The sequence below is a fragment of the Leptodactylus fuscus genome, chromosome 1 (genome assembly GCF_031893055.1).
Source record: "Leptodactylus fuscus isolate aLepFus1 chromosome 1, aLepFus1.hap2, whole genome shotgun sequence".
Taxonomy (NCBI): Eukaryota; Metazoa; Chordata; class Amphibia; order Anura; family Leptodactylidae; genus Leptodactylus; species Leptodactylus fuscus.
Window position 1 is genome coordinate 85,819,767 of NC_134265.1, and position 24,747 is coordinate 85,844,513.

At 39.8% G+C, this 24,747-nt stretch overlaps 1 protein-coding gene across 3 annotated transcripts in view; it reads right to left on the minus strand.

Annotated features, from left to right (window-relative positions):
- Positions 1 to 24,747, minus strand: part of OSBP2 (oxysterol binding protein 2) — a 219,053-nt gene that overhangs the window by 149,849 nt on the left and 44,457 nt on the right. The window contains exon 1 of one of the 3 annotated variants that reach the window (XM_075272652.1): positions 5,091 to 5,559. The exons of 1 other annotated variant lie outside the window; for it this stretch is intronic. In XM_075272652.1, the coding sequence (XP_075128753.1) occupies positions 5,091 to 5,172 (82 nt within the window). In that variant the 5' untranslated portion in view covers positions 5,173 to 5,559. Of the gene's footprint in view, positions 1 to 4,236; positions 4,509 to 5,090; positions 5,560 to 24,747 lie in introns of those variants that run through there. One more of the 3 variants, XM_075272669.1, reaches the window with a different exon arrangement.

A 24,747-nucleotide genomic window follows, 5' to 3' on the forward strand; every position in this document is an offset into this window, starting at 1 on the left:
CATGCAATGGCTCTGGATATTGGCACTGACATTTGACATGTATTTTAACTAAGCTTTTCAGCTGACATATTCTCATTTAAAACTTGTAGAAGTGAAAAAGTGTGCGATATCATCCTGACACTGAGATATGAAGCTGCCAGATGAATGTCGGCTCTAACAGATTTCCTTCAAAACACTTTGATACATTTCAGTCTTATTTAGCACATAATGTATTCTGAGGTTACTCAGAGCACATCTACAGTACTGGTGATGAATATCAATGGCACAAATGTCCTTTCATCACAAGAGACGATAACATGATTTGGATTCTAAGTAATTGAAATGGATAATAATTTCCACTTCTAGATTTTCATGGAAAGATGGGGAATATGCTATGTATAATCTACATACCACATGTAGATGTTCCATAAACCATGCAATGTGCAACATATTTAGATGACCCCTTAGCTGAAGAGGCTGCCACTCTGGTGGACATGAGCTGACCTTATATTACATGTACAGCTATTTACCTGGCAAATGTAGAGGTCTACTGGGGCAACGAGAGCAGAATCTATATGAACATCCTGGAATTATCACCCCAGTTTACTGGGACTTACATATGATTATCTACTCTTTTAGAATAGGTCAAAAATAAGTGATTGAGTGTAGGTCCAACACTTGAGAGGCCCACAGATCAGTTATGTGCAACGCCAAGCGCAGTCCCTAAACAATGGGTGGTGCTATGCTTGGTATTCAGGGCCAGTGGTTTCTTCCACCGGCTGATCTATGAGGGTCCTGGGTGTCAGACTCCCACCTATCACAAATTTATGACATGCCCTACATAAATACATTTTAAGACATTTAGGATAATGTATTTTTTTAAAAAAAATTGCGAAGGAAAAGCTTTTTCCATTTTCCAAATCAAAATGCAGTACAACATATTTTTGGTGGTATAGACAGATTTATAGGTGACACTCCTCACCCCCACCCACTTGGTGATTGACATTCTTTATAAAATAGGGGGTGTTTTACAATAGAGTTTATATGGAGGCAATTGTTGCAACACAGTCTACCATTATATAATGCAAAGGAACAAATATAATCTATAACAAGATTTCATTGTACTCCTGCATAGTTTTACTGTCATTTTCAATGAAAACAGGTTCTGTCCATCACTGAAAGCTAATACAGAACCTTTCTACAATAGAGCTTGGGATTTACAGTACTAGGAAGCTTTCTGTCTGTCTGTGAAATGACAAAGTATCAGTAAGACTATTAGGATTGTCTGTGACTAGTCAGTGTCGTCTTGATGCCTTGTTGAGTAACAATGGTGACCTTCTCCAGGTATCACTCACTCATATCATAAAGGTCAGTGGTAAAAGTATAAGAAGCGTAGTACAATTAGATTCAATGGTAATTACTGTCAGGGCTATAAACTAGGAAGACGAGATCACGCTCGGGTCAGATGTATCAGATTTGTAGCTTTAGACAGCTGTCACATAACAGACAGCTGGACTCACTTTTACCCTCTTCCAAATATCTGTCATTTCCTCCTTATACACTGGAGCTTCATTTAACTCGTTGCTATTCTCTTCATTTCAAGCAAGGAAATTTTACACAACAGTATGCGCGTCATCTACAGTGACCCAATACTTAATATGGTACTACACAGCCTTTTCACTAAAATCATTTTCCCATTGAATGCGTCCTATTGTAATGGGAATGGGTAAATTATTTGAGTCAAACACTAGAAAATGTATTGGATTAAAATATGTAATATCTTAAGTCTATGTAGATTCTTGGACATGATTTGTAAGTTTTTGGTTTGTGAATTATTTATAACAAGAGAGAAGAGGTTTGACAATGATACTATATTTGCCTTAAGATGATTATTTTATTTTACAACCATATGTTTGGGCATTACCAACACTGCATTTTGGGCACTATTAGAGAAAATCTCTGCTTTTGTGTGGTACTCTCCTTATATGAGTGATTTAGAGACTACAGGCTTAGATTATCCATTTTCCCAATATAACATTTCCAAATAAAATGAGATAATCTATTTGAACTGTGTCTGTGACAGCCACTGAAGGTCAGCTATGGTAGCATCTGGTACATCTGTGTAAAGGCCCTGCATTGCCCATCAATCTGAGCAATCCGTATTCCCTTTGTCCTTCTTGCTCTACTGTCAGTAGGATGAGGAATAAATCCATCTATCTAGTATGTGTTCATCAACCACATAAGAATATATATTTTTCTTATTTTCCAATAAAAAAAGTAAAGGGCTTTCCACCCAAAGCCTTGGATACATGAGGAGAGCATTGATTTCATTTCCACACATGACCTCCAGCATTCATACTAAAAATTGTAACTTTTAAGAAATTTAAGGTCCCTTCAGCAGGACCCAAATTTGTAAACATTTAAGACATTTATTGATGTTTAATAAAACATAGTGAGAAAAACTCTTTAAGTTATAGTTTTATTAATATATACACAATGTCTCCAATCTGATTGTTTAAGACTACAATGAATGTTATTTTCAGATCACATTAACAATAATAACTCAGAATGGAAACCAGATGAATGAATAAATGTGTGACTTACAATAAGTTTGTGATGAGAACAAATGAAAAATGGTCAATCAAATCCAAGCAATGCAATGATGCCTGAAGGCTCACATTGGCTATAATGGGGTCTGTTGGTAAGCAATGTTGTCCAAGTGCCCTTATTGGCTATACTGGTGCTGCTGGGTGTCTTATTTTTGAACAGACGTCACTTGACAAAAAAGTTGGCCTTGTGGGACTTTTACGTCTGAGACTTCTGCTGGACTTTGCGCTGGAGAATCTGGCACAAATTTGAATGTAGTCTTAAAGAGGTGGTGCTGTAAAGACATTTATCCGCATGACCCAGTGGTTAGACCCCCATCGATGAGAAGGACAGAGGGACTGAAAACCCCCATAAAGCATTCTTGTGAATGGAGGGCCAGTACACTTGTGTAATCTGCATTCCAATCACTGCAATAGGGCTGCCCGTAGTGTAATCTCTGGCACTGCCCACCACTCCATAAAGGTGAATGGAGCTTTGGCCATGAAAGCACACTGGCAATCCATTCATGAGGAGGCTTTAAGAGGACTTTTGATCCCCCATTCTCTTGATCACTGAGGGGACCTAGCGGTTAGACCCCCCCCCCTCCCCCAGTGATCGGACACTTATTCCCTTCACCTGTGGGTAGGGAATAGAGTGTCCTTAATCTCCTTTAAAGGGACTTCTCAGTAAAGTATACTTATCCCCTATCCACTAACCAAGAGATATTTGATCGATGGGGCTAACAGATGGGATCTCAGCAATCTTGGGGCAGTCCCATGTAAATGAACAGAGTGCTGGTGTGACCAGGTTCTCCAAGCATATGTAGGGTATTCAGTGTATATATATATATATATATATATATATATATATATATATATATATATATATATATATATATATATATATATACACACACACACACACATTTATGTACTCATGCAAACACATTTTGAAGATCATATTACATGCATACAGTGTACTGTCCATTCACAACAATAAAATAATGTAAATCTCATGTGAACATCAATGTATAGTCAACCTCTAGGACACATCATTTTACCTACCGAGATATCTGAAAACAAAGAATAACCAGTATATCTCATAACACCCCCGTGAGTCCATATCAAAAATCTATTGCATTAATGCATAATAAAGCTAGTAAAAGCATTGTACATCAAAAGTGTTATAAAATCTTTGTGTCTATAAAAGCTTATGTCATATGTCATCATTTGGTTACAGAACATACACCAGTCCTTTATTAGCTTCCAATAACCCGGTCACTAATACCCAGTTGCTATAGAAGTAAATTAAATTTACTTCATAAGGAATAAGCAGAGATCCTGCATCTGTGGGTCAACAGAACAAGTACATTTGCAATAATAAATGTGTCAAAATAAAATGTATGGTATGAGATAAAAAATAAACCTGTGTACATATCGTTGTTATTTAGCTATAAATCATGGCTGAGCCGCTTGGCAGATAAGGAGTTAATCTGTTCCTGGTAGGAGATGCCCGAAACCTCTTATAACACTTGGTATAGAGGGTTTCAGCAGCAGGACATTGCAGTATGCATCCTGTGTCACCTATGGACATCAACCACCCCATTATGAGGCAGTATATTATCAATGATATAAATCAGGATTTTACTTAATCTCATTGATGGAGTCTGACCTTGGTAAGTGACGGAGGCAGGAAGCGCTTTGTGGTAGGGCATGAGGCAGAGGTGACCGATGAAGTTCAGGCACATCGTTCTCCAGATAGAGGTCCCTATACAGCACCTTCCTTACCATCCTGCTGACCAGGAACTGCTTACTCGACAGCTGACCAGTACTGGAGCAATTTACCTCATCTCCGCAGACTGTCATTCAGCCATCACAACACAGATCCTTCTACATCAAAACATCAACCCGCTAGTCTATAGATCAACTATCCAATAAACAAGTCCCATATACAAAATCTATGATAAAAAAAATCAGTCACAAATGAGAATATTAACTTTTATCAGTTGACCTAATATTACTTAGACTATGACAGCTGTCTAAAAGAGGAGACTAAAATTACTGATATGTATACTGCATGGAAAATCTATCAATTAAGCAATATTAACTAAGTAGCAATTAAAATACAATTACACAAGCAAATGTACAAGTGTCTACTGCTAGGAAAACATCTCGCTAGATCTCCAATAGCCTGTGAGATCCTTTGTCTCAATCGGTGCTGATCCCTTGGCTGAAGATCTCCACTGTCCCTTTCATGCACAGCAGTTTCTATTGTTTAATAGCATATCCCTTCTCTATGGTCATATTCGCTAGATACAATGAGATGAATGACAGAATGGATAACTCCCTGTTAAGACCAACAATACATACACATAAAGAAAGTACCTTACTTCCTTCGACATGCTCTGTCTGTCAACAAGGATGGAGGGAAGTGAAGAGGAGGTGTCATCACATTATTCAGTTCTCCAAGACTAGGTCTGTCGTCAGGAAAAAGACAAGTTCTCAATCCTTCCCCGATATACTCACAGAATTCCTGAGGAGAGACTGCGAGTCGTGTGTCCAGTCCCAGCTGGTCCTGGGTGAGTGCCAACTTCAATAGAAAAAGCATTAAACTGCTTGTGTCATGTACAACAGCTCAACAGAGCCACCCTCAGTCGAAAGCGAGATGATTTCCTTCCAGCCTCAATACTGGACTCATTACTATGGATGAGACGACACCATCCATACATAGCAACGTGTATGTATGTGTGTGCTGTCACTACATACAGAGCTTGTTTGGCTATATATAGCTGCGAGCAATTAGTGAGCGTTAGTTATTTTCTGCGTCACAGCGAGCACATCATGACAAGACGAATCCTTAAGATATATGAGCAGAATATTTTATGCACAGAGTAATGTAGCCTCACAAGGTGCTTGAGACTTGGCCTATGTCAGTCCTCGTCTCACCAAGTCAGTTTTCAGCACCGTGGACAGCAATCAATTACATACATTAATAATATGGCAGGATCAGGGTAATGAGGAGCCACGAAACATTTCTGCATGTAAAATTACCCATTACATTTTCCAGTAATTTGACAGTTATTTTAATTTGCCATGATATTTTTTTTGTTAGCCTAAATACAAAATAATTCAGAACTAATCCTACTAATATTCTAAATGTGAAATTCTGGATGTTTGTCTGTTTGCTCCTCAATCACGCAAAAACGGTTGAACGGATTTGGATCAAATTCAAAACATAGATAGTTTGTAACCTGGATTAACACATAGGCTACTATTTATCCCAGTAAATGATATGGCCTCACAACTGTTATGAATTTATGTTCACATACTATATTAAACTGCTCTTGGCAGCAGGCTGATAAAGTCAGGTCTGTTATCTCTCTGTGTAAACACACAGCTAACCCGCAGTTCATTGTGTACATGCATTTGCATATTATCTGATCTGCTCTAGGCAGCGTGCTGACACACTGGATAGGAAAACTCCTTTAATCCAAATTTGTAGTTTCCCAATTTTAAACATGCTGGGAAAAAGAAAATCTAATTTGTCACAAAATTCTAAAACAACGAGAGCTATGAAGGTAGCCAGAAGTCACAGACTTCTCTTCAAGTGGAGCTCAGGGGGATCATTGACGCCAATAACACACTCACTATATTGTGTCCCAGCAAGCTGTTGAGATGCCGGTACAATCACATGCACGGTGTGAGGAACAAGTTCAGTGGCAGGCCAGCTTGAGAGCTCCCGAAACGCCAGAGCAGGCAGATCATCAACGCCAACAACATGCTCATTATATGGCGTCCCAGCCAGCTGCTGAGATGCCAGAATAATCACGGGCACAACACAAGGAACGAGTTCAGTGGCAGGCCAGCTTGAGAGCTGCCGAAACGCCGGAGCAGGTAAACCATTGATGGCAGCAATTTGCTGAATATAGGCGGATCATCGATGCCAACAACACTCAGACGAAGTTGCGGGCCGAGGCTAGTTTCTTCATATATTTTTCAAGTCAGAATTAAAATGCACAATGGCTCAATGGTTAGCACTAGAGTCATGGGTTCAAAGGCATGTAGTTTGTAAGTTCTCCCCATGTTTGCATGGGGTAACTCCGGGTTTCCTGCAATGCTGCATAGACATACTGATAAGGGCCCTACCTGATATGAGCCCTACCTGTATAGCACTGTGGAATATGTAGGCGCTATATAAGTTAAATAAAAAGTTGTGCAGTCCTATTCAGATTTCATGAAATGAACAAAATTTAGCATAACAAAATGTACACACTGGGGTTTCGCATGACAATGAATTCCTGGTCTCTGTTGATCTTCATTAAAGGTTTATGCACATGACCGTGTAGTCTGTCCGTGTGCTTGTCATGTTTTTCACAGCTAATACACTGACCCATTCGCTTCTGTGGCCCATTCACACAGTCATGTATTTTCACTGTCCCGTGTATGGAGCCATGAGCCCTGGCCAAAGCTCAGGACAAGTCCTATTCCTGTCCGTCTTGGGGCCTGTGCTCACTGAACTCAGTGAATAGGGCCATGTAGGCACCAACAGCACACGGATGTCGTCTATGTGCCATCCATGCCGTTTAACCGGTTGTGTGATGTCACCCTGATACATGGCTGCAGTAGTAACATCTGGGAGGCTGGCGTATGTGTGGTCAGTTATGGACATGGCCATCTATAAAATATTAAAGGGGTATTTCCATCCTAAATATTTATGGTAAACTCAGATATTTCATAAATGTCTCATAGGTGTGGGTCCTAGAGGTGAGACCTACATCTATTTATAGAATGGGACTCTCCTCACCCTGTCCAGGGCCACTAAACTGGAGAAAGAATGAACAGAGAGGTGGTCGGGCTACAGGAACAGTTTATCTGGCTGTGCTCCCCTATATCCATAACTTCCACAGAAGTGAATTGGAGTTATTGAAAACGAGTAACATGATGTGCTGCGACCATAACTCACAGGAGCTCACTATGCTATTTCTGGAACTCCCAATCATGTCTGTGGAAACTACAGAAACAACATAGCCAGTTCGACCGTTTCTATAATGCCGCCACCATTGTCTCTCAGGGCAGGATGCCCTACATTTTGGGTCTGTAATGATGGATTACTGGTTGGCTCAGTGGTTATTGTTCTCGTTGTGTATTGCACTGTGTACTTTGGATGAAGGTTTATATTGTAAAGCTTGCTTGATATACACTGGTTTTAAGCGACCTCTGATGTGATCCTTTTATATGCTTGGTAGGCTCATTTTGTTGGTAATATTATAATTTAAAAAAAAAGAATATTTTATTAAGCACCTTTGTTTTTTCTTGCCGTCTATGTAGGATAAGGATTATGTATATGAATAAAGCCAAGTTACTATATAATACAATACTGTCTATTGATTAATAGATGTCATAATAGAATGGATATATCTACTGCTTAAATAGGTTTATATTACAAATATAGTATTGCAAATACACCAAGTTACCAAAAGCTTCAAAGCCACCTCTAAGGCTCCGTGACTCCCACTTGACCACCAAGACAATCATTATCTTTAAGTGAAGAAGTCTTAGATCTTTGGAATGTTTGGACATTTAAGAAGCTGGAGAATTTGGAAAATTAGGTCAAAGTTACCCTGTTAGGGAATTCAGTCGGGGAAGGTCTCTGCAGGACCCTAATCCATTAACTAGTACATCACTGGACTCTTATGCATGTGTAATTTTTTAGTTTACAAGCGTGATCAGCATTGTATTAGATTAACCCTCTAAAACAAGAAACATTAACCCCTTATGCTGAAGAATAACTGGGTTGTGTACCAAAAATGACAACGCTTAAAAATATACATATAGAACAGAATGGTAGCTCTCCGCCCCAAGATTTGGACCATTTCTATGATATATGGGCTGAGGTGCAGATTCTGTGATGCAAAGAACTTATCAACATATAACTGATGAGTGGGGGGCTGCATGGCCCATACAGGTCAATGGAAGCCGAGCTGCAATACAAGCAGGGCACCAAATCTGACTCCGGGTCTATAAAGGACGGCGCATGGAAGTAGCCCCATATAGCTGATTGGCGGCCCCTTTTTCACATTGGTGACATATATCAATTAGAAACCTTTCAATTCAAGATAGTAATAAATAGTGGAACATTATAGAATTTGCTTACCTGATGTGCTATACTATACAGGTAGAAATAAAGATTGCCCTTAAAAGTATTAGCCATGATCTGTGACCAGGGTTGATGTATTACTATAAAATGAATTGCAATATGGTGTCATGCTTTTCAATTAAACCAGGTCACATCTTTGTCATTTATAGAATAGGATCCCTTATATATTTCTCGTTTATAGGGAACGAGGCGATCTATAAACTCTGACCTATATTAGCAATTACCAAACTCTGTACAAGGCATGAGTCACAATGATCTCATGCTGCGTCTCCCACAGAATACACCACAGGCGACCTTACTATATGTTTTGTCACACACACTTTGGAGAATTGAATCAATAACATGTTGTACTAAAAACTGATGTATTTCTCCGAACATAACACTATTTCTCATGCTATAAGAAAGAAATACAGATGTGAACTTTGTTACTTGTGCTCTTGGCCATGTCCAGATAGATTTTTCACAAGTTAAAGGGATTTGCCCACAAGAACTATTTATTCTCTACACCGAGGAATGGGGATACATTGCAGATTAGTGAGGGTCCAACTGTTGGAACCCTCATAAGAAAACAGGGATGCATTGCCCCCCGTCTGATGGAGTGGTTGTTGAGCAGGTATGCTGGTGCTCATTTCAGGTCTATTGAACTGCTGGAGATAAGAGGATGTCCAAGCCTGGACAATCGGGGAGGAGGTAAAAAAAAAAAAAAAAAAAAAAGACATACACACGTGCACCCAATGCTCCGGTGTCCTCTCAGCATGGTCCAGTCCTTCTGCTCCATCAGTTTCTCATGGGTCTCTTCCTGAGTTTCGCTGAAGCTGCTGCTTGGCCTCTGCGGTCATGTGTGGCTGGGACTTCCACCCACACATCAGCACGGGACCAGGAAATGACCAGACTGCAAGGAGGCCCCAGAGCCATTTTTCTGAACGTCTGTTCAGTCACAGGAAAATGGCCGATGGATATGCACAGTCGGCACTGACTTTCAACTGAAGACATGGCTGATGATGCGGTGAAGAGGCAGTCGGGAAAAGAAGATGGAGGTGTCACTGGAGAGTCTTCGGACAGCACAGGGGACGACCCTGTGCTTTTTGAGCAAAAGGGAACACCCCCTGTGCTGTCTGAAAACTCACTTACATATGGAAGAAATAAGAAATTTCTTAGGAAGGGAGGCGTGGATCAGAAAAAGAAAGGTAAGAGAAAAAGAGCCTTTCTTAAGGCTATTCTGATGTGTTCTTAGTTAACAAAGGGATTCTAATGATAGAATCCCTTTAAGTACAGAATTTGGCTCCAGCCCAACTGTTACTCCTTTCAGACAGGGGTTTTGCCGGTGGATGTTCTCACCACACATGACTGCTGAGGCCAATCAGTGGCCTGAGTGGTCACAGAAAAGGAACCGGTGATATCACTTACATAAGTCACCGATTTCTGTCCTTAAGCAGTCGTGTGCAGTGAGGCCTTCTACTGGAACAAGTGCACGGTGGACCGAACAGGCTGGGACAGGTATGTGTCGGGGTTTTTTTTTTAATGTTCCACCTGCCCTGGCCTCCTGCCCAAGTACTGTAATTCCTGGACAACCCCTTCAATTGACAAAATAAACTATTGACACTATTTTAGAAAGCATTCTTACCTTCCAGCACTTTTTCTGCATCTGCTGTTTGTGTGTTTCTATATATATACAGTATATATATATATATATATATATATATATATATATATACACACACACACAAATACAGCAGATGCGCAAAAAGTATATATAGTATAAAAAGTATATATAGTTTCCCTTATTAGAAGACAAATACAGAGTGTACTGTAGCTCCCGGCTGGCACTGTAGCCCTCCAAGTAAGCTGCTATCAAATATAGGTCACCTACTCTTATAAATGAGTCCAGACTTTGCGGAGAGCTCATCTCTTCAGAGATGCCTTAAGGTCATACAATATAATCAATATTTTGCCTGTAGAGAGATTAATATCTAGAGCAATAAAATAATCTTCCATATGTTGTTCTGCCACAGCTTCAGAAAAGCCAGCCTAAAGCTTTATCTGAATACTTTTCCACGGTTATCTTTTTTTTTTTTATTTATTGCATAAAATAAAAGACCATAAAAGCCGCAATGTAGCGCAGTTTTTGATGTGATGCCTGGGGGAATGAAATGGTTGTTCACAAAAACTAAGAACAGACTCTAAATTATAATGATATAGCTGAAAGATTTACGTTATTCATTTCTAGTGTTGGATATAAAGAAAAATTAAGCTCATTTTACAATTTGGTGATATAATTAATCTACATACAAATGGGAAAAAAAAAAAAAAAAATTCACTCAACTGCGATGAGATATCCTATTTTTCAAATAGTATTCACTGAAGGGTATATGTCCCAAAATAGGAAAAAAGATAAATAAATAAAACTTCACCTTTATTAATTATTGATTAAAACAATACTTTTTGAAAGGTTTAAAATAACGTCAGACCATCAAACTGACTCCAACAGTCAAAGAGTGTGTATTTATTAGACTAAGAACCATATAATCTAATCTGAGGGGTAGGGTAGAGAATAGACTGTTAATATCCCTTAGATATCCCTATAGGTAAGTATCCTGTCTCCCTCAAACAATGGTTATTATATGCCTAGGTGCAAAGTACAAAGAGAGCTTAATAGTCCAGTGAATGCAACAGGCTGCTACCTTCCCCCCTTCCCTGAGGATACTGGCCTAGCGCCACACCAACAGGGAGTAAGGGTTCAGGCAAAACAAGCACTGGATCTAAAACAGCTCACTTCCACGCACCATGGCATAACTAGCTTCTGTTATTACCCTACGCGTTTCATCTCAACTAAGAGAATCTTCAGGGGTATTGTTATCAAGAAGAATTTTTTGTTGTAGGCAATAGAACCTACATTCACACCAATAGCGAGACGTTAAGTGGTCTGACCGCTGGCAGGACCGCTCCACATATAGCGGTGGCTATTTAAGCTACTAACCATACCTCCAGTGAACAGGACTGGAGTATTACACAGGGCCAGACATAACGTCAATTAAAGGCATCGCCGAAACATGCGTTGGGGTAGGGTCCCCCTGTCCTGGTTTCTGATCATGTCTACCACGGGTATGTGTCTTCTCTGCATCTGCAGCTTCATTTTATTGACGTTATGTCTGGCCCTGTCTAATACTCCAGTCCTGTTCACTTATTCCCCATGCTATTATCTACTGTATTTAGCTACTTTGTATACTGCTACCTACTTTTACTGCTGTGTTTGGCAGTCTATTCTCTGTTAGGGGGCGTTCACACTACCGTCGGTGTCCAACAGGTAGTTTCCGCTCCTAGTGTCCGCTCAAAATCTGGCACGGACATTAGGAGCGGACACTAGCTGTGTCCGTGACACCTGTCATTTATTTAAATGGGCATCGGGTGCGTTCTTTTGCACTCCGTGCCCGTCCTTCCCTGTCCGCAAGTGAAGATGTCCGACTTCTCATGCGGACAGAAAAACCCGCTTGAGAAGTCGGACATCTTCACTTGCGGACAGGGAAGGAAGGGCACGGAGTGCAAAAGAACGCACCCGATGCCCATTTAAATAAATGACAGGTGTCACGGACACAGCTAGTGTCCACTCCTAATGTCCCTGCCAGATTTTGAGCGGACACTAGAAGCGGACACTACCTGTCGGACACTGACGGTAGTGTGAACGCCCCCTTACAGGCTTGTTGTATTTGATATGGACGGCTGGCCTCACACTGTTTACCTGCTACAACATTGACTCAGTCCTATGACTTTTGCATTGGTTTGATACCTCTGTACTACTTTTGTACTGATTTCTATGTACTTGTATTATACTTTGGGACATTTTTGTACTTATTTATGTACTTTTATTATACCCTGGGACACTTGTTTTGTCCCACTATGAACTTATGTTAGTTGCATTTGTAGCCAGCCACATACAACAGTATCTTTACATGGTATTGTTTATGTCAGTTATTTATTCACACTATGGCACTGTATGTTATATGACACCTACCTTGTTACCGGTTACCTGTGCTAGGGGTTGACCCTGTTTTGTCTGTAACTTTCCTCCCCACCTTTTAATATCATATTAATAACGTTTACTTTTCTATTCATGTTGAGTATTTCTTCCAGTTTTTTTTTTGTAGATTGTGAGCCCCACATTTTTCCCTATCAGTATGTCTTTGGAATATGGGATGGAAATCTATGCAAACACAGGGAGAACATACAAACTCCTTGCAGATGTTTTTTTGTTTTGCCTTGGCGGGATTTGAACACCAGGACTCCAGCGCTGCAAGGCTGCAAGTGCTAACCACTGAGCCGTGTGGCCCTGAGTATTTCTTCCAGTTTTTTCTAGTTGTTCTGGTTATAGGAATACACTGGTCATGATGTGACCCACACAGAGGGAACGTGGTATGCTTTGAATTTCTGTTTCCTTGATGTCATGTTTGTCTTGTACTACAGTATGTAGTATATGGGCCGGTAAATTCGGCTAACACATGGACCGAAACTCTGGTAGTATGAAACAAGTCTTCTATCTGAATGAGGTTCTTGTGCAAACCAAAGCAAATGAGTCTGAGAGTCCACCCTTTATCTATATCACGGGTAGGAAACCTTTGGTACACCAGCTGTTGTAAAACTACAACTCCCAGCATGCATTCTTAGATTCATGATAGTGAATGGAGCATGTTGGGAGTTGCAGTTTCAAAGCAGCTGGAGTGGTGAAGGTTGCTAATCCCTGTTCTATAATGTACAGTGCTCATGTGCTCATCAAAATAAATTTTATGGTAAGCTTTTTCTCACTGTTCACCATGGGGAAATACCACTAGTAATGTCTAATATTAAAGGGGTTATGCAGGGAACTAAAAAGTTCAGCAGTGAATTCCCTGCACTGGATAAACCTATTTTTATTTAGTTATTTGCCAACATATTCTGCAGCGCTTTACATACTGTACATTTTCAATCACTTGTTAATATACATGCCATTTTCTCATTGACCCCATTCTTAGGGTTTCAAAATTCAGTGGAGGGCTGGAAATGTCGTTCCTCTGCCTTTCCTGCTTACACTGTGACTCTTGTTCATTTGACTGATCCCGTTCTACTCTATGTATAAGAGCCGAGTCGATGACATAACAGAGACATGTGGGCCCTGCTTATATATTAGTAAGTAAGCTTATCCAGATCAGGGAATGCACTGGTAAGCTTTTTGGTTCCCTGCAAAACCCCTCAAATGTTCTATTAGGGAGCGTCACATAGTAAGAGCAGCTTTGACTCTGGTCATCATCACCATCTATGTATTAGATCGTGGGCGATTCCTTATATTTCCTCTGCAGATCTTCAGCTTCTCCTTAAATGGGCTCTATCAGCAAAATTATGCTGATAGAGCCCCACATATGCGTGAATAGCCTTTAAAAAGGCTATTCAGGCACCGATAAAGCTATATTAAACTACCCCCGCCCCTGTTTTAAATTAAAACCCTAAAACAGAATATGTTCATCTTACCAAACGTGCACGGGGAGCGGGCATTCAGGGTCTGACATCATCTTCAGCCACGCCTCCTCTTCCAGCGATGTCCTCGGGTCCCGTCTAACTTGCAAACTGACATTGATAAATAAAAAATAAAAAATGGTGCAGGTTCATGTACAGTAGCATGCTGCTACTACTACTGCTACTGCGTATGCACTCGCGCCATTTTTTTAATCAATGTTTTAGGGCTTTATTTTTAAAATAGCAAAATTAGGCTATTCACGCATATGTTGTCTTTATTAAAAAACAGCCCTTTTAATGTTCTGAACAACAAACCCCCCAAGAAGGGAATGCCAGGTCAATAAAGGCCAGACATTATCATTACGGTTTAGAATTGTACTACTGCTTGCACAACACAATTGACATTTAGAGAACCTGTGACCAATTTGGGGGTCTAAACTAACAGCATATTCATCCATATCTGATGGCCTCAGTCCCATAAATCCTGCCGTAAAGTTATATTCTGCTGGAGACAAATCTTCGGGTTATAATAACACACTCATTATAGTTTGCTTATTCATTCTTTTAATAAAGACTATTTAGAAAGTTAATTTTGCATTTATAAAGCAAATGAACAATAAAAAGAACTGTCATTGCAAAGCGAGCCATAGCCATACGGTGGAAGGTCGCAAATGTCAGATGAATTAGAGGTTACGTATATTTTATGTTCAGATCATTTCACACAAATACATATAGTTTGATGACAGGAGACATCTACTGGCCAAAATTGAAAACTGCATGTAGATTATAACCATATCCTGAGTTGCATGAAGTGAAACGGACGCATGTGAAAACGTTCCCACATAAGGAATCAGCCCAAACGACTCGAAAATGAGACACTTTTCTGTTCTTTGGATTTACTCACGGTTTAATCCATGCATGAGAACACATATATGTTATAAAAGAAAACCTGTGTAATGTTATAGAGCGGAAGTAAAAAGGTCACTTCTTGTAATTTACAGAGTTCCCTTAGCTACTATACAGGAAGGTAAAAAGGGATATAAAAAGTAACCATGGGAGCCCTACAGCAACACATTAAAATATGGAGCCATTCCACTACTGCGATCATCAGCAGACAATGAATAGATAGATTAGGAGTATTACAAAATCTCCCAGGTCTCTTCTCCCATCCTTAGTTCTTCAGCAACATGAAGAACTTAGGGAGGGTTCACACGATGTCTTTTGGCTCGTAATCTGGCACGTCTACGCCGCGGGAGCTTTTGCGGGCCGTATACGCTACCATTGATTTCAATGAGAGCGTGGATCGTATACGCGGCACGTTACTCCGTGTGAACTCTTGGGAGTCCATTTCTCTCACCCCTCTCCATCCTCCAGATTCCTTCCCCTTTCTGGTGATAATATCACAATGATCATTATTGCCCCTCCCCCTATTGTTAAGGTTATTTTAAAATGGTTTCTATATAATTTTTCCTACTGACCAGCAGAGGTCAGTAATTTGCTGCGAAATGTCACGTTGTCAATGTGATGTCACCACTACAGCCCAGTAAACAAAGAGTGGACGGGGGAAGTGGAGCTGCAGGAAACGGATAAGGATTTTCTAATGTCTGTTTTTTATGTTGAAAGAAGACAATCATCTAAATCTATAAAAACAGTATGTACTGAATGTGTTAGCCGATGAGGTTGTGTATAGTCGCACATTACTATATCACAATGAGACCAGCCTCAAAAGGATTTCATTGTTGGATTTAAGGCTAGGGCTAAATGGCGTCTTCAGCCACAACTCCTATTGCCCGACCAAAGATTGTCAGGTCACCTTGCGACTCTTTCACTCATGTTGGATTCAAATTGTGATGCAGATGGAGCCGCGACTGCGCCTTCTAGCCACAAAAATCTTGAACATTACCAGATTTTTTTGCCACAATCAGCACTCTCAGGGTGCAATAAGACTCCATCCACAAACATGAGTGAAAGAGTTGGGAAGGGATCTCGGGGATCTTTGGCCAAAGATGCAGCCAAAATCATAGCGTGGCCTTTTCCTAAGACTGCAGCCTGACATCTTGTTGGTACAAGTGAGTTTTTAGAAAACTTGTGCACATTCTTTTATTTTAGTAAAGGTACCTTTTTCGCTAAAAATCTAAAGAGAAGCCATTTTCTACAGGAAGTAAAACTGACAATCTGATTCACAAAAAAGCCTCCTGGTGTTTTGGAAGATGCAACATTGTGACTCCCGGTAGAGCCATTTCCTGGTAGAGCGACTACACTTAACATTGTTTTCTTCTTCCCTTCCTCTTAGAAGGATGTGTCATAAACATTGGCCTCTGACTTCACACTTCACAAGTCTCTGGAGTGCGGTGTATATGGTTTCGGACTAGAATGGAGATAATTGTAGGTAAATCCTCTCCTGGTACCAGCGCTCTTGTATTAATAATGAGGGAGCTGAGACACAGCAGTGACAACAATGGACGAGGCTCTTTACAGCTTTTAACTACAGAGAACAAATAAGAATGGCAGCTGCGAACAGCCATAGAAAGTTTTTCCGCTGCCAATGTGTTGCAGGTCTTACAGATATTCATCCTGTGTTATAACACAAATGGTGTAAACAAACCATATCTCAGGGGATAAAAAAATAACCCATCACTTGGTCTAGATGACTTCCATGATAGATGGTTGTGATCCTCAAAGTAATCTGAACATTACAGCAATAATTCACAAACATATTTCTATTTTACAGTGAATGACAATAAAAACACAAAAAAATATATCAGTAAAATTGTGTTTATCATCTCTCCCCCACCAAAAATAAAAGTTTGTCAGTACTTTATAAGTAACTTTATAGTAACTATAAGTAACTATTAATAATATGATCTGCATAAGAGAACAAGACCATATTTAGCTACACTGATGGGAAAATAAAAGCTCTTGGAATAATATGACATTTCATTATGTTTTTCCGCTGCCTAGCATAACAAAAAACCTTAGTGATGGCAGCGACTTTGTGGAATTTCGTACAAAATGCATGAATTTAATGGTTTACTAGTAAATACTTAAGATTTATTGAAACCGTTTTAGACACAAGTTTTCAAGTCATATAGTATCCGAAACAAATAGAAGAAATCTTCTTGGCCATGATTGAACAGACATTCCTTGAGTACGCACTGGCTCGTATTCAGAAAATGACTCTAAATAGCAATTTTATTATTTAATATATTTGTGAATCCAAATATTAGTTTTAACAATTAAGCTGATAAACAAGGGCGCCATCCAGTGGCAGAATGCAGAATGTTTGCAACACATTGGACAGTCTGTGTGTGACATTTGCATTTTTCATGGGAAGAATATGCAAATCTGACTTCCATGATGTAATTAGGATGTCAGTGCCTCAAGTATGCACACCAATAGAGGGAGCTGACTGAGAATGTGCAAGTCTGTCTTCCATGTTTTTTTTTTTTGTTTTTTTTTTAAATGTAGATTGCGAGCCCCACATAGAGCTCACAATGTACATTTTTTCCTATCAGTATGTCTTTTTTGGAATATGGGATGGAAATCCATGCAAACACGGGGAGAACATACAAACTCCTTTCAGATGGTTTTATGCCCTTGGCGGGATTTGAACACCAGGACTCCAGCGCTGCAAGGCTGCAGTGCTAACCACTGAGCCACCGTGTGGCCCCTTGTCTTCCATGTTTTAATTAGGAAGACAGAGTCTCAGTCAAACAAGCCTATAGAAGGCGCTCCCTTTAACATCATGCCGACCTTCTCAGAGCGCCCTCTATAGGCTTGCTTGACTGAGACTCTGTCTTCCTAATTACATCATGGAAGACAGACTTGCACATTCTCAGTCAGCGCCCTCTATTGGTGTGCATACTTGAGGCACTGGCATCCTATTTACATCATGGAAGTCAGATTTGCAGATTCTTCCCATGTTCCTTTGCAGTGGAGCGCTCATGGCTTAATAAGACTCCACACACCTATATGGTGGTCTCTCCCTATGGAGTGATGATATCCCCTTAACTTTTGCATTTTGCATCAGCAAGAAGTGAATTCTACAACTAAATTCAGTTTAGAACATTTTGCAGAGGGGGTACTTAGAGGCTTTTTGTTCTATGCAATTATTTAAAAGGAATATATTATTAAAAAAAAAAAATGTTTTAAGCTAAAGGCACGTAGGAATAGCCTTTATAAAAGCTATTCATCTCTTACCTTTATCTTGAAGGTCTGCGCCGCCGTTTTTGAATTTTACTTCATTTTACTTCATTCTTCGTTGTGCTCAGAAAAGGGGCGTTCCCTTTATGCTCTGAGCACAGTGTTATCATCCATTGCAGAGCCGCCTTTCTTCTGCTCCATTCTCCTCCTATTCTTACAGGAGATCACTACAAAATGGCCGACGGACATGCGCAGTCAGCTGTTCTGTAGCGGTCTCCTATAAGAAGAGGAGGAGAATGGCCAATAGAGCAGAAGAAAGGCGGTGCTGGAATGGAAGACAACACTGTGCTCAGAGCATAGATGGAACGCCCCTGTGCTTTCTAAGCACAACAAAGAATGAAGAAGAATTCAAAAACGGCGGCGCAGATCTTTAAGATAAAGGTAAGAGCTGAATAGCCTTTATAAAGGCTATCCCTATGTGCTTTTAGTTTAAAACATGTTTTTTAATGATAGAATTAAAATACAGACAAGACAGAAAAAAAACAGAAACAAATAAATGGAAGTGATTAGTAAATGAAACATTTATTGACATAATAGTGATGGGGACATAAAACAAGGAATAAAACATGAATTAATATGTGAAATACCAACAGTTTTAAAAGAAATAAAAAGTAAAATAGTAATACACAATTATGTTAACACAACATTAATGTGTAAGCTACATACATGTAAAACACCACAAAGATAATATCAAAGAAAATATCCATCCAACATTTAAAGGGTGGTTTGTCCAGAGTTAGAAAATAAATATGATTTGTAAAATGAAAAGTTGTACAATTTTCTAATATACATTTTGTATAAATTCTTCATGATTTTCTAGACCTCTGCTTGCTGCATGTGATGGACACACAGGTGCACGGCTGTCACAGCACAATAATTCGAGGTCTTTCTTGTATCAAGCAATGCACCTATGAGTGCAGCACATGACTATAGGCTGTCTATCACATGACATTGAACTGATGGATAGTCAATGAACAGTTCAGAGGCTAAATAATTATCTAGAAAGTTAGATAAAATGAACCAAGTGGCCATTCAATTCTAAATTTATCCTACCCAGTATTTGACTTTTTAACATGGTCACCTAAGGGGGATGGAAGCGAGTTATTAGGTCCACTTACCATAGGCATCCTTTTTCATATTTCAATTTTTACTCCCCACCTTCTAAAAGACATAGCTTTCTTATATTTCCATTCACAAAAATGTATGATGGCTTAATTTTTGTGCACCAAACTGTACTTTGTAGTGGTACCATTTAATATTCTATATGATGTACTGGAGAAAAAATTCAAAGTGGGGTGGAATCTGAGAAAAATGTATGTTTGCTACTTTGATATCAGGCATTAGCACAAGGTTTCCTGGCAGCTATTATGGCAGATGTCAGAAAAGTGTTTTAAAAAATCCAAAAAGAGTAATTTACGTAGAAATGGTGCATCAACACTGAACAACACAGGGATATTTGGAAACTGTATAATCCCAGGTACAAGGTACTGTGATTAGGTTTAGAACCAATTTACTGCTGAAAGACTCCCTTTGAAATGTGGATAAAGTTAAAGGGGTATTCCCATAACCCTTGTTCACCGACCTGCAGGCTGTGTGCTCTCTTCACTTCCTGGTTTTCTCGGCACATTGGTGGGCGGGGTTTCACTTGCTCTGTTATCTGCTATGTTTGCAGTCAGTAATGAGGGATTGGTTGTAAATGCATTACCACAGTATGAAGCTGATGTAGAAGTTGATGTAGCAGAGCTGGATTTGAGTCAGTTTGTAATACATACAGAGGTACCGGACTCCCTATCTCAGCCCTTATCAGCCAAATTCAGTTAAACCGGATGATAAGTGGAAGAGCAGGAGATACAAAGTTCAAAAATCTCAGAGCTCTCACCTCCCCCCTCCCCTATCTGAGGAGCTATACACAGACATATACAGCTCAGAGCTGCTGCCGAGCACTCAGCCCCTCTCCCCCCCCCCCAAAGAGCAGGCAGCTACGTCACTGAGGGACTGAGCAGATAAGCCCGTGGTCTGGGGCCCGTGGTCATAGAAACACATGTAAACAATGAAGTGAATAAATTAAGATAGCGGCCAAACAAAGCAGTTTTGATAAAGCAATGTATTTAGAAAAAGTCTTAAATCCACATAAACTAGCAGTATAGATAGGATCCTTGCTATGGGACAACCTCTTTAAGAGTCTGTGTTTGGGTCCTGGGTCTCCCTCAGGTAAATAGAGAGGGGAGTATGTATATTCCGTTATTTTAAGCCTCTACAGGGTGGGGGGTGAGTTGGAAGACCCCTTTAATATACCTACCTGATAATCAGAAGTCATTACTAGTTTATCTCTCCAAAAGGAATATTTATAAAAAAAAATCAATGCATGTAACATGACAGAAAAGATGGTGATTGTAAAGCAGATGTAAGATTGTCTATATATACAATATATGTATTACACACATACAATTAAATGCTGGCAACGGGGTGTTACATGGAGAAGCAATTGTGTCCATAAGTGATTTGCTCAATTAGGGAGCCGTATTGCATTCATTTTATACAATGGGGTGTGAAATGCTTTGACAAAGACCCCCAATTCAATGTATATTGTCTTATATAGGATAGATACAGCCCTGTAATATGTAACTCACCCATGGGTACAAGGTCAGTGAAGTATATTTTCATATTTTCTCATTTCTAGCAGCAACTCTCTAAAAGGGGTTATCCAAAGACTCCTTTTTCTCTTTTTAATCACTTGCTACCTAGATTTTGTATGTGGTGAGCTTCACGTTGTTGGGCTGGATCCGACACTGGGTCATGTAATTGGAACCAGCACCAGGTCCCTTCTCCTCCTCCTCCCCATGTTCAGTGTTATTACAGGTACCATGAGGGCTGGCAGACTAGATCATTGTAATATAATAGCCAGACCCCAGGGGAAGACTAGGGTGCCTGGTGTTGGTTCTGATCACATGGCCTCGTGTTGGAACTAGCTCTGTGGTTAGGTTCAATACACTAAAGGATTCAACTATACCCCGGAAGTATTCCAATGAAATGAGCACCAGCGAAACGAACCGGAATACACGGTAAATGTGATGTAATACATATATGAAGCTTAATTTTGATACATTGACATAAACAATTTAATTCTATGCAGTGAGTTGTAATGTGAGGTAGGGTTAACATTTATTATAATTGCATCTAATACGGTTTTCTATATGTATCATTATAAAATCGCAGAAACTGTTTTGATAGGAGATTTACAAAAAACGTCAGTGGTTTCAGGTGTATTGGATGTTGATAATTAGAACTATATAAGGAACTGCAGTTGTAGATGTTGTATGTATGCCATGACTAAGGGGTCTCTTCCCCGAAACGCGTTGGCGTTTTTTATTATGGACACTTAATTTTTTCACTTTTTGTCACTGTCTATTTATTTTTTGTTTCTTTGGACTATATGCCTTTTTTTATGGATTATTAAAAGTTAAATTTTAAAGAAAAAATACGAGACATAAGGAGTGCGGATCAACTTTATTGAGGATACGTTTTTCAATACACTAAACCCTGGCATAAAATACATTTTTTTAAAAGTCCCCGGATAACCCATTTAGGCTGGGGCCTCACATGGCGTAAATGCTACGACAGAAAAAAAAAAAAACAGTCATAGCAAAGTGAATCCTATCCCCACTTTGCAGTAAAATATGTTCAGCGAACCCACTGAGATTTCCAAATGCGTTGTGGTTTTGGAAATTGCAGCATGTCAATTATACCTACAGAATCGTTGGCGGTTTCCCTGTAGATATAATTGAAGCAGAAAGTCCACACAAGAAAAACTTTCTGTACAAAGCGCTGCAGGAAGAACCATGATGCGTGGACGCTACGTGGGGCCTCAGTCTTAAGGGGTCTATATATTTCTGCATAATAAGCTGTCTTTAGATAAGTATGATATGGACTCATTAACAAAGAAATTCAGCTCCCAGACAGAAAATTTGGAATGGTACAAAATTTGGCATGTAGATATGTGTCAGGCAGATATGTAAATGTTTATATGTGTGGTATGATTAGACACTCGATCTTGCTACAAGGGGTTATAAAAATGCTTCCCCACTGCCTTATATGTCTCTCAGAGGTTACTTTGGGTAGTGTACGTCTTGCTAAAAGATCGTTGACTGCTGATTTTAGAAATGCCTCTACGATGTACTCAAAGGAGCAACATTGAACTGAAAGAAGCAGAATAGTTACGGGCTGCCGCTAGCGGAGAAAAGAAAGGACATGTCCTTTCTTCAGGAGGAAGCCGCGCAGGCTCAGCCGCGCGGCTTCCGCCCCCGGCAGCTCCCTCCTATGTCGGCTCATTCATTTGAGCCGACAGCAGAGGGTTAAGCCGCGACAGCGATGGTCGCGGCAGGCGGGTTTTGACAAGAGAGAGACGCGGCTCACCGCGGCTCTCTCCGTGTCAAAACCCGCGCGGGCAGTTCACGTGTGAACTGACCGTAACAGCTCAGCGATGTGCAGGGCTTCCAACTGGCATTTTTCAGCAGGATACTAGCTACCTACACACAGCAAGGGTTTCCCAGGAATGTCTCCGCAAGATTGCAACACTTTCTTGGCCTGCCCAGTAGCCAGATTTACCACCAGTCGAGCATTTATGAGATCACTGTCGTCAATTATTGTAGTTTGTAGTACTTTTCACAGAACTACCCTGTTTCCACGAAAATAAGACGGTGTCTTATATTAATTTTTGCTCCCAAAGATGCGCCATGTCTTATTTTCAGGGGGAGTCCCTAATGAAGAGGCGTTCTGCCTTTCTGTTTGGAAGTTCTTGTTATATAGTTTTGTGGGAAAAGATTCAATGTAACTCTGCTCATTGTAAGTTTATGAGTTCAGTGGGAGGTCCTATTCAGGAGGTGCCAGCTTTCCATGTATAAGAGTGTATACAGTAGGAAGTGTCAATCACTGAGTAGAACTGCCCACTGGACTCGTAAGCCCCGAATGAGCAGAGATTTAACTGAATTAATTACAAGTAATATTAAATCTGTTCAATAAATTATTTTAATGGGTTTCCTCCATGCTTTGAGCACCTGAAATTGCTTTCTTTTTTTTTATAAAAATGCTAGAGCTTTTAGCAACACTAATATAAATCTGTTTCCGATCTCGTAGTTGGCGCAGTTTTTACCATATGCCAAGCACACTTTGGCCAAGATTTGAAAGCCACATGGCAAACCAACCAGCACAGCACTATAATAATGAGAAATCCCATGACATGGAGCCCTAAACATTTGTGTGTGTATGTGCGCATATAGATGATAGATAGATAGATAGATAGATAGATAGATAGATAGATAGATAAATAGACTATTGTATTTCCATTCCTACTACATCCGCTATAATGACCAATATCAGCAGGCTTCAATAAGTGGGTGCACCAAAGGTTTCTTACTTGCCGGCTTTAATTAATCCTTAAGTAAAGCAACGCGAGTGTCAGGTTAAGTTAAAGTAATGAACTGTTATGAAAGTAATGAATGTTAACTGTTTTTTCCTTGATTCTGTTCTCTTCTATAAACTGCTGAGTAACAATAGCAGCATGGTGTTAATCTGCGTTACAAATCCATACTGCGCCCAGTTTACCCTTCTCAATTTGGGGAACTGGCAATGAAAACTGGCACGATAAGCAAGTTAATTTTATCATTATGCAATGAAATAATATCCTTTAACAACTGCAATAACACAAAGACAGAAGGAGCTTGTGTGACAAAGCCTTTTCTGTTTCAGTGTAATTCGGCCCTTTGTTCTCACCCGCCAAGGACACTGAGTGTTACTGAGAGAATTAAACCCTTCCTCTCCATGACCCTGATGACTGAGAAAGTCATTGCCTTGTCACAGAGGTTAAACATGTTCCAGACGCTTTTCTAATTCTCTGTTTAATTTTTTTTATTGTGGAGATGACATCACTGGGATGAAGAAGATGGGAAGCTACAGAATTATTGTCATCGCTCTTTATGTAATGCTACCCACATGCATGGTCTTCATTGTTACTTGGTTCTATGATCAAAGGCTATGGCTACTTTTATTCAAAAATATGTATTTCAGGTTGAAAACAATTTTACTTAAGAATTTATTTAAAAAAATTAGTTTGGCTTCTGCAGCTTCCGTGTATCACAGTACACAGCGAGCTGTACATAGTGCCACATATATACGTATAACACAGTGAGCTGTAGTGATATATATATATATATATATATATATATATATATATATATATATATATTATATCAATATCACAGCAAGCTGCTGTATAAAATGACAGCTAAGTCTCCAGCTAATTTCTCTCTTCTCCTTAACAATTTTGTAAGGCTTAGAGGATCCTGG